The sequence below is a fragment of the Apium graveolens genome, chromosome 7, assembly GCF_009905375.1.
Source record: "Apium graveolens cultivar Ventura chromosome 7, ASM990537v1, whole genome shotgun sequence".
In the NCBI taxonomy this organism is placed as follows: Eukaryota; Viridiplantae; Streptophyta; class Magnoliopsida; order Apiales; family Apiaceae; genus Apium; species Apium graveolens.
The window spans coordinates 272,003,200-272,014,592 of record NC_133653.1 but is presented as its reverse complement, the minus strand read 5'-3'; the positions used below and the strand labels follow the sequence as shown (position 1 = coordinate 272,014,592).

Genomic DNA, 11,393 nt, shown 5'->3' with positions numbered 1-11,393 from the left:
CCATGCATGTTAAAAATTGCAAATGTACTAAAATTATTATCAAAATTTGAACTCTAAAAACAAATTTAAGAAAACACTTCGTCAATATTTGAAAATTAAACATATTTGAGAAATCTAAAATTGAATTATTTTGCTTCACTTTTCTTGTATAAAATTGGAAATCAGTTTGAAAGACCTTTTTTTGACCATTTTATTTTTATCTATTGATTGTTGTAGACATGTCAACTCAATACCACTTGCTTCAGGTAAGAACTTGTCAAGTAAGTTCAGTACATTTGAATTTGATATTGGATCAATAGTGGGGTACATTTGATATTATATCAACAGTGTCACTGTCTCAAATAGAACAAGCCTTTTTGTAAATCATGCTCCCTCCGTCCCGATACATTCTTACTCCCTCAGTTCCGTTAAACGTTTCCTAATTTGACTTTCGGTACTGTTCACGGTAAACGATTAACTACTAATTTACGTCTAATCTATAATTTCAAACATAGTCATGAGTGATCTCCTCGGATTCGTATTTATCAGTATTTTAATACAGTGAAATTTTTATATTTAATACTAATACGAATTTAAAGATATTAACAATCAAAAGTGTGTATTTGTAAACATGTCCAACACAAATAGGAAACGTTTTTAGGAACGTAGGGAGTAATATTTAAAATGAAGAGATTAATACGTATTTTAAGATTTTTATCTGATATAATTCTATATATTATTTTTAAGATTTTTTTATTTTGAATAGAAATTTAAACATTTAATTTTTATATTAATAAAAAAAGTTTTTAAAATAATTTATGTAAGTATAATAATAAGATAAAAGTCTTCAAATACGTGTCTAACAATTTATTTCAAATATTAAGAATTTATTGGGATAAGGAGACGTTATAGCACCCCAGAATTTAAACCTCCAACAGCAAGTTATTCAATCCATGACACAGCATAACACTACAGACAGTAGAATTTCAGGCTCAAACCAATCCACTTTGGTAATTTCTGGAGAGATTAGATTATAAAGATTCAGGATGAAGACTTTTCTTACAGGACTTCTGACATATCATAGCCCAAACTCCAGAAGTAAAATATGTGGAAAGCAGGTCAAGTTTTTTACAAAAACTACTTTCATGATTAAAAAACGGCAGAAATACCAACATGGTTCACAGGTAACAACATAGTTGGTAATTTACAGATACAAGTTTATGAACTGTAGATAGGCATCAATACAAGGCTTTTAACTCGTACGCCATTTGACACAACCTGGGGTGTTTGGTTGAGGGTTAATGTGCCCGGTTAACGGGAATCGGAACCTTAAATCTAAGTGATAGTGTTTTGATTACCAATTTAGTGGTGGGGAATGGGAATCACATTTCTTCACCATTACCCCTTTGTTTCCATTCCATTCCCATTACCATTAACCCTCATTCCCATACCCTTCATTCTCATTCCCGATTCCCATTCCCCCGGTGCATCCAAACGCCCCTGATTTGGCGCTCTCAAGGACCCCGGACAGACTGAGGCACATAATTACTGCATGCCAGAATGATAAAAAATAAAAAAGAAGGAAATTTAGTGCACATTCAACACTGCTATGCAGCCAACTAAAACTCCAGTCCTGGAAGAAAATAATGCAAACATATCAAACAAAAATACCTGGGACGCACAAAGTAGATTTGCAAAGTAGGACACAGACAGGCTAGTACATGATAAAAATTGCTGAATCAGGACGCACGTAGTAGTAGGGGTGAGTATCGGGTGAAATGGGCGGGTTTAGAACTCATAACCATCCAAACCAAATTTAGCGGTTTTACATTTTATTTAACCATTACCGTAACCATAACTGTTACTGATATAACCAAACCACCCAAACTATAACGGTTCGGGTTGGGCGGTTTCCGTTTAAACCGTTAAGAAAAATATGTGCATATATTTATTAGGTAAAAAATTTAATAAGTTAATAAATTATCAACTAAACAAATTCATTATTTAATAATTTGGATCTTTTAACTTCAATATGTAACATTCAAGTGAACTTAACATAGCATGGATTCAACTACTTATAAATATTAATAATTTATCTAATATATGTATCCTCAAAATATATAATTAAAATATTTTAATAGATTCGGGTGATTTGGATATAACGAGCGGTATAAAAGACAAATCCAAAACAAACCGTTATTTTTCGGGTTTTGGAAAAATGAAACCATAACCGATCCAAACCGTTACAAAACCATTAAATTTCGGTTTGGGCGGTTTGAAACGGTTGGTTTGGACGGTTATGAAATTTTTTGTTCACCCCTACGTAGTAGATTCAGTAATTTATAGAAATTTTTGTAATGAATCATACTCTAATGTCCTGATGTCCAATTTATTCACTATTAAATAATCTCACAGAAGTACAATAAGCTCAAACTTGAAAATTTGAGAGTACAATTACAACTATATTGACTTTCTGGTGTTGAACCCGGGGAACTCTGATACTCAGGCTACCTTCTCCAACAGACATGTCTGTGTAGTTCCTCAACAAGTGGTTAATGGTTCAACAACTAACTCTGAGGATACTCCTCCCATTAAAACTCCCTCGGGTATTTCAAAGTTCGGTTTTTGGTTTTCTATACCTGTGATGGCTTGCCAACTGTGTAGGCATCGGAGAAAAGCTAACAACCCACCCCCTTCCCCTCCAACAACAAGTCTCTAAAACTTTAATCATGTTAAAATTTTCAGTTATGATAATCTTATGGGGTTTATCTGAAAACGAGTTATGGCTCGATAACCGGGTGCAAGGTAGGAGAAGAAATCACCATTAGCAACTGGCTATTGCAGCTCACCAGGTCTGAAGCAAAATTACACCAGGGCGTTTCAGAGCACTGTCCAACTGTTGTTTCTACTTAAAAATTATGCTCTTAGTATCCCCAAGCCATTGCCGTACTCTTTTTCATGTTCCAATTTGATGAGTTGGTTCCTCAAAGCTGGACCACTCAAGTCTCTTGGAATCCTCTTCATGTCCTCTTTGATAAACTCAAAATTGCTAAAAGGGCCTTATTTTTATTGGTCTAAATAGATATGATGGCAATCTTCATACCACTATTTTGAAGCAGAATGTTAGCAACAGTGTGTAAATTTGGATTCTCTTCATCTAGATCAGTACAGCTGTATTTCTCTCCACCTTGATGAATTTATCTCTCTTGACAATATACTTACACAAACTCTAGAGTGCCATGGATCACAAAACAGGGAGTCTAATAGATGCAAGGGGATTTTAATTACTCTTACTTCTTTAGTCAAACAAATTTTGGATGGATCAATCTCAAAAGTTCTCGTTGTTCAAGATAAGGATAGATATGCGCATTGACGACATACTGATGTAAAAAAGAGTGGCTCCTAACCATTTTCAAGAAATTCTCAAACGACATCTTGTTAAAAACTTGGATATGCCCCTGTAGCTAACTTCTTGCAGATCGAGCATTGTGCACAACAGCTGTGGGTCATGGTTTTAATATTTAATTCTTAATCAGTAACAGGGAAGCTTACTAAGCTGATTTCTTTGGTCCCTAAAATCGTTGTGCCAGCCTCCATGGGCGATTATAGGCCAACTGCATGCTGCACCAGAGCATAAAAGGTCATATCAAAAATTCTCGCAAACCAGACATAGGCGAATTTTTCCTACCTTCCTAACAAGACTCAGTCAGCCTATTACTTTGTAAATCTATCGGATCCTATACGGGGAGAGGTTTATCTCTCTTCTTAACCCTGCCCTGCATAAGTACTCTACCTAAATCCCAAGAACACACAAAAGCGGTTTTGCCCCCGCCTTCAGAAATGCAGACAAACTTATCGCCTCCCTTGGCTGTTCAATTTAAATCCTACCTTAATCACCTGCTACAGCTAAAGCCACCCTTATCTACTCACACTCAAATCATTTATAAGTTAATGTCATCCTAGTAGGTCATTTACATGATTCTGTGTTCAGAATGTCTATAACAATCTATATTACACAACAAACATCAAACAAATTTAGAGGCTAGCAGAAACAAAAGAATGTAACAAACTAACATAAAAAATAAATCTTTTTTAAAATATATGATAATCAAATTTGAATTACATTAAAGTTCAAATCTTTATAACCTAATTAATAAAATCTACAATTTCAAATTGTGAATAGGCCTAATTACATCAAAATTTAATCAGATTACCTTTTGTTTTTATTTACAATTTTAAAAGATAAAAACAAAACACCCCCAAGAATCGGAAAGATAAAGAGCAGGGTAGATTGTTACCTGCCAAACGGCCGGTGGGTGGGGGGGCGAGAGAGAGAGAGAGGGGGGGGAGGGAGGCTGAGACAAATCAAATAAAAGAGAGAGAGAGAGAGAGAGAGAGAGAGAGAGAGAGAGAGAGAGAGAGAGAGAGAGAGAGAGAGAGAGAGAGAGAGAGAGAGAGAGAGGAGGAGGATTTATCACGATTTTTGAAAAATCAGCTGATTTAAAAAAATCGAGTAACTCAGAACTCTGCCGGGATATCGCAACTCAGAACTGCGAACAAGGTTACTTCCTGACAATATTGTATTCTGACCAATAAAACATACAATGGTAAGTTTGTATTTATTCAGGACTATGCTTACTTCATAAGATTAAACTCAGTAAGAATCAATTTCATAATTATAATGACAATTTAGAATTTGTATTTAATCTACCGACCATTATAAATGCTACTTTTGATCCTCATTCTATTTTTCATTTCCGGGTATATTATGTTCTTACAAACTGGCACTGCAAAATCTTCCCACTCCAAAATTAAAAAGAGAAAGTAATCAGTTAAATCTATTACATTTATATACTCTATTACTTTTGCCACAGGTAGCAGTTTCCTTATACCTAAGTTGCACTAAACTACTATGCATCCAAAGACAACATTTAGAATTCATTCTGTATGTCACCATGGAGCATCAACCTCTTCCTGAAAGTCAGACACATGCTTCTCAGCTTTTGATCTCAGAATTATAAAGTCAGCCTCATTTTTCTCGGAAGCTGCCTTCAATTCCACAAGCTTTGCTTCAGCAATTCTGATTTCATCTTCAGCATGAATTCGTTTAGGTATTGCTCCTAGATAATTCTTGAAGTCTGAGGCACCTTGAGATTCGAAGGCAAGGCCTCTTAGTTTATGGAGACGATCACGTACAAATCCAACTTCCATGCCCAAAAGCTCAAATGATTTCAAGGACTTGTCCCAAACTGCAAACTCATCCCAAGAGGTAGTATGTTTGCAACCTTTTATGGCATCTGCAATGTTCACAGTTTCACCAATGATGCCTGCAATAAGTTTTGGATAGAGGCCTGGGAAAAATTTGCCGTGAAGGAATGCTTTCTTCTTGCAGCAAAGGTCGTAATACTTTAACCTTATATCCTCAGTCAATTCAGAATCTATGCACACATCATTTACCACAATGTGGAAGTCCTCGAAGCTGTTAACATATTTAAAAGGAACTGATGTTTTAGACAACTTCGAACCTTCCAAAATTTCTGAACCAACTTCTTCACTGTCATTCCCAGATTGTTCCGTTAGCTGGCCCAGGTCCCATACTGATCTCGACACCAACATTTTCTTGTTTTTCTTCTGAATTATAGTTGGTTCACTTGGATGCTTCCGCTTCCTTATCGTTAGAGGTTTTATAGTTCCTCTCTCATTTGCTATTCAAAAATTTGAAGAAAGTTTAGCACATCAAAACTACGCAAAAGAAAAAAGAAAAGACCAACACATCAAACATCTAAAATATGCTATAAATACTGATTTAGGTACACACAAACCTGCTTGAATTTGTTTTCTATTCTCATCCATATTCAGTTGGCTGACAGCACCATCCTCATCAGTCAGTTCATTTTGCCTTACTACATATACCTACGAAATGAGGATGGTCTAAATCATGCGACGAAATAATCACAAATTAACAGAATAAGAATGCCAAAATAAGAATGCCAAAGTTAAAATTCTAAAAAAATATAATTTATAGTCAGCTGATCGCCTCTCCATGTAACAAAAGCTCTGAGTCTCTAATACCAAGGCATTAAACATTTCTAAATATCATTTATAGGTGTGCACATACAAACATAAGTATGCTTTACACTGTGACAGCTTCTTGACATAGGTCCTGACAGTAAAGTGGGGGCTTGGAGTCGTGATACATATGGACTGTTGTTAGTTTGTAACTAGATGCTGGAGTGGGAAATAGAACTTACTCCTCCATTCCCTCTGTTTGTTAGAGACATAAGGTATATGTCGAACAAAGAATTTTAATGTGCAAACCTAAGGCACGGATTAATCAAGTTCTAGTGTCACCTTGAACTTCAGGGGCTCAACTAGATGGAAGAGCAAAACATCTCCTTCAAGCAATTTCTGTCCTACAGCAAACTTTCTCCATCCAGCGTTAAGTCCTGTCTTCTCTGCTACATACTCCAGTTCAGTACATTCACCATTTTCATCCTCCAGGATAAGAATGGCGTCTTCATTTGGTAGATGGACCTTGCAAAATGGCGTAGGAAGGCCCTGTACTCAAAATGAGCAACAATATATTCATGTACCATGGTATCAAATTATAAAAGCACTTGAGGGATAAGATAATTAAAGTCATATTGTTTAAGCGTGCTTACGATCCAGAAACAGCTGGAAACATGTGATTGTGCCAACAACTTGACAAAACTAGGAAATTCAGATCCTAGACCCGCCTGCATCTCCTCAGCCCGTATCACCGTTGCCGATTTGACTTGAGGAGGAGTAGCTTTCTCCCTATTGCACCATCATACAACATCAGAGTCACTACTGTCCTTTAAATGATTACAAAATCTCAAAGAGAAACAATCTTACTAACTCACCTCGCAACCCTTATCGACATATCTGGTAATGCCTGTCAATTAAATAACCACAATATTCTCCCACCATTAACTTCACCACTCCAAAACAGAAAAAACATAATGCAAGCAATCACTAGAACACACTAATGTCCAACAATTACTAAACCTAACGACGGATACCAAAAGCAAGAACACACGGGTAAATTAACACATATCATTTTTTAAGCACACAGACAGTACAAATAGAGCAACCAAAACTGTCAGCTTAATTATGATCACAATCAGGAAGCACAAATTGTTACAATTAACACCAAGTAAAAGATAGCTTAAGAGTTTAGAGTTCGAAGAAATCTTAAACACGCACACACACACACACACATACAAGAACATAAAATCATGTAAAATGAAGAAACCTGAGAAGTAGAGGGGCTAGAGTTGGTAAGATCAGGAGTTAACAGGGAGAGAACCGAGCCTGGTTCCTCATCAGGGACCTCTTTCTCGATGAAGTTTTGATGATTGTTAACTCCACAGCTATCGAAATTGAACTTCATGATCGAAATGAAACGGAGGGAAATGTTTGTAACAAGAAACCCTGGTATGAAATCAGGTACTCTTTTTTACTTTTTTACTCTCTTGCTGTTAATATGTCGGCCTATTTTGTTGGGGGGTGTTTGGTCGAGAGTATTAAGGAAAGGGAAAGGAAAATAAATGGCCTAATTTTCGTTGATATCGTTTATTTTGTAAAAATTGTATTTATATTACTCACGTAATGTGACACAAACAACCGAATTTATATTACTCATCCAATGAGGCACAAACAATCGGGAATATGACCAACATATTTTGTGATTACTACACGGTGAGTTTGAAATAGAGAACTTGTGTGATATTTGGTATGAACTCTAATGCTAATGCCTTCTTGCTTAATTCATTTCATATTTTTTTAGTTGCGATAGTAATACTAAGCGAGAAAAGCCCTTTTTATCTTATTAGTTGCCATTGATTTTGTGTTTAGCCGGAGTAGAAATAGAGCCATATGTTCCTAAATCGGATACGTGGCAGAGCCCATGATAGATCATTCGGGAACAGTTTCCTTAACAAAGACCCTGGCGGGTTCAAAAAAGGAAGAAATCAATAAAAAAAATGTTAATTAATCAAAGAGATTATTACTCTGCTCTCAGACATGTATAATAACATTGCTGGAAATGATATCCTCCTCCCAGCAAACAAAATATGTCCAAATGCACGGAGTAATAGACCATTAGACCTGCTAGATTAACCTCCGCTTCAGGTAGACTTGTGGAATTCACTTTGCACTATAGCAGTCCAAGGAAACTATCGGGAAGAAGGTGAACTATGGCCAAAGGGTTTGAAGATGGCACATCTTTGGAACTCAAAATGTCACAAATGCACTCTTCAACTGATGTTTTTCAAGATTTTACTTTATGAAATGAATTATTAAATTTACGCAATGTAATTGTGTTATCTTCAATTGAACCTATATATCTAGAATTTTTATCTAACTATCTGTATCCCATATTTCTATAACCTTATTTTGATTACAAGATTCTTGACGTATATGTTGTGCATACCATGTTTTTGGTTTACGGACACATTTCTAACTTATAGTGGAAGTTTAAAGTGAATACATCTTTCACAAATGTGTCAATGTTTGACAATGGAATCAATGTCTGCATTTTTTAAATGTTATCACTTGCATCAGCCTCAAATGCAAGTTGTGATTCACATGTTCTATTGTTTCGAGTCATATTGTGTTAGTCACAATATTCATCAGTACAGTTTTTATAAGTAATAGATATGACTGTTTATCAAGTATAATGTGCAATTCCATCTTCATGTTTTCTGAAATGTATCTAATAAGAAGATCTTATAAATCACAGGATATTAATGGTCTTCATTTTCACCATATTGAGCATGTTTAGGCTGTTTAGAGACTAGCTGTGTCATTCTCATTCTTGATCAACATTTGCTTAAACTGACCAGCTGAAATAAATAACACCTCTAATGAAATGTATAGTACTGTCACCAATACTGATATAAGAGGAAGAGTGGAAGAGATGATTTCTCAGCTTTCAGATATGTATGCTAACATTTGTGGATATCATCTCAGGAACTCAGATTGTCACAATTGTAGTGTTTGACTTGTGCTCTTGAAGATTTAACGTCATTGCTATAAATTCTAATGTCAGAAAAATGAAGTTTTATTATCTTAGGTATAACTTATGATCTCAGTTATCTATCTATCTATATGCTATGTTTTATAAACTTCTTATAAGAAGATTGTTGACATGTATACTATGCATAACATGTTTTTGTTATACAGCAAAATTGTAAGCTAATAGTGGTAGATTAAATTTTCTAAATCTATTTCAAATGTAATTATTTTCTAATGTAATCTTACTCAAATGTAATCCTTTTCGGGCTGGTTATGCTATTGATTTGCTATTGATGCTATTTATGTGAAAATGTTATCAAGTACAAGGAGACGCTGAGTAATATTCAACACGTCATGTTGTCTTACTGTCAATAGAAAAATTACGTAATGTGTTATTAGCTCAAATTTAATAAATATATTTTCTCATTATATGTGAAAAGAATATTCGCGTAAAAAAAAGTCGTCAAAAAAGTAATGCTGTGTTAGTGTTCAACTGAAAAATTACGTAAATATTTCTCTTTATATTATTTAATAAATTTAAAAAAAATAATAATTTTTTAGCACGCGTAGCGCGGACAAAAATCCCTAGTTAATCAAAGGTCCAACTAATTGCCGTGTTTGTATTGTAAATATCCAGTTACGAATAATCCAAAAATGAATAGGAATTAGACCTAACACGATACCAACTAAAATAAAAAAACTTCAATCATTTCCGTTTGTTTGAAAGGATAAAAAGAAAATTCGAAGAAATATCGTAAGTAACAATAGTACAAATCAATCTATAGCTTGGAGTTGCCAAATTTTACCACGATTATCATCAACAAACAAAACCAATCAATCATAGGTCAAAAACCTCCTTTTTTTACATCAAAACAAAATGGGGTCTCATTAATTGGGAACAAAAGATCCCCAAGTCCATCAGACGGCGGCGGTATCATACACGACATTTAAGATATGTAATATGCTTTTTATGTGAACTTTGAATATTGTTTAGCTTTCTGCGGAAATGAACGCATTAGAAATCAGTCTCGATAAAGTAAGAGAATGGGAATAATGCATTTGATGATACAAAATTACAAATACAGTAAAAACTCTATAAATTAATAATGTCGGGACCGGAGAAATTTATTAATTTAAAGAGTTATTAATTTATCGATAAATTAATAATTATTAATTTAAAGAGTTTTTAACCTATTATAATGTACATACCTCTTAGAATTAGGGATGACAGAAAAATCTGATCCGATGGATACCTGACCCGTTTCAACCCGATTGGATTTTACCGAACCCGATATTTTGGATTTGGATTTGGATTCATTTTTTAAACCCGAATGAGTTTGGATTTGGATTTGGATATTAGGTATTCCGAACCGAAACCCGATCCGAAATCCAAACCCGATCCAAACCAGATCCAAACCCGAAATCCGAAAAAATCCAATACATATATATATATAATATTGTATATAAATAATATATATGTATTTGGATTACCAAGATAAGTAATATATATTTTTAATCCATTAGTCCAGGGGTAGGCATGTGTATATTAGATGGTGTATCAGTATTATGTGTATCCCTAATTCCCTATCACACATCTATTATTCAAAACACCGCCGCTGTGACCATTAGTGTTGTTCGTGTTCGCCGAGCTGCAAAGGAAAATATTCATCATTCATCAAAGGACAATCTTTCGAATTTCAATCAACACTCATAGGTAATTTACTAATTACTAATTTATATTTTCAAATCGATTATGTGCAAACCCTAGATTCTTTAATTCCATGTTTCGAATCTTTAATCCTAGATTAGTAGATTTCGTGTTCGATACTTTTTAGTTGTTAGTTACGACTTACAACTTACTTTATTTGGATTTTTGTTATTTACTATCTTGTATTCATTAGAAACCTTAAAATGTTGTATTTTTGTTAAATATCATTCCGTATATAGTTATTCTGTATTAACTAATTATGATTCCATTGTTGTTACTTGTTAGTTCGTAGTTGTTCTTTTTCCGATATTTAATATCATAATGTGAGTATGTGTGTGACAAATCGATATATTTTCTATATTGTGCAGCCATGTCTTCACAATCAATTCCTAATTCCCAGTTTGTATCCGATGAAAATTCTCAACCTTCGTCAAATGAGTTGCAATCTGCCAACAAAGACAGTAACTCAGCCCCTGATCCAGATGTTATATTAATCGACAATAATGATGCTACTGCCGAGTGTAAAAAAATTGTAGAAGGAGGTTCAGGAAGGGAAAAGAGTAATGTTTGGAACCACTTTACTAAGCAGGTAATTGACGGTAGTTTGAAAGCTATTTGTAAATATTGTAAGAAGCAAATGAAAGGTGATTCGGGCAGCGGGACATCG

The 11,393-nt window shown here is 34.5% G+C and overlaps 1 protein-coding gene across 1 annotated transcript; it reads right to left on the bottom strand.

Annotated features, from left to right (window-relative positions):
• Positions 1-4,929: 4,929 nt before the first annotated feature.
• Positions 4,930-6,841, bottom strand: LOC141673025 (B3 domain-containing protein Os01g0234100-like). Its single transcript, XM_074479758.1, has 4 exons — positions 6,642-6,841; positions 6,331-6,537; positions 5,802-5,892; positions 4,930-5,684 (listed from the first exon to the last, which is right to left on the bottom strand). The coding sequence occupies exons 1-4, from the start codon at positions 6,720-6,722 to the stop codon at positions 4,930-4,932; spliced, it is 1,134 nt and encodes a 377-aa protein (XP_074335859.1). The 5' UTR covers positions 6,723-6,841.
• Between the last annotated feature and the right edge of the window lie 4,552 nt (positions 6,842-11,393).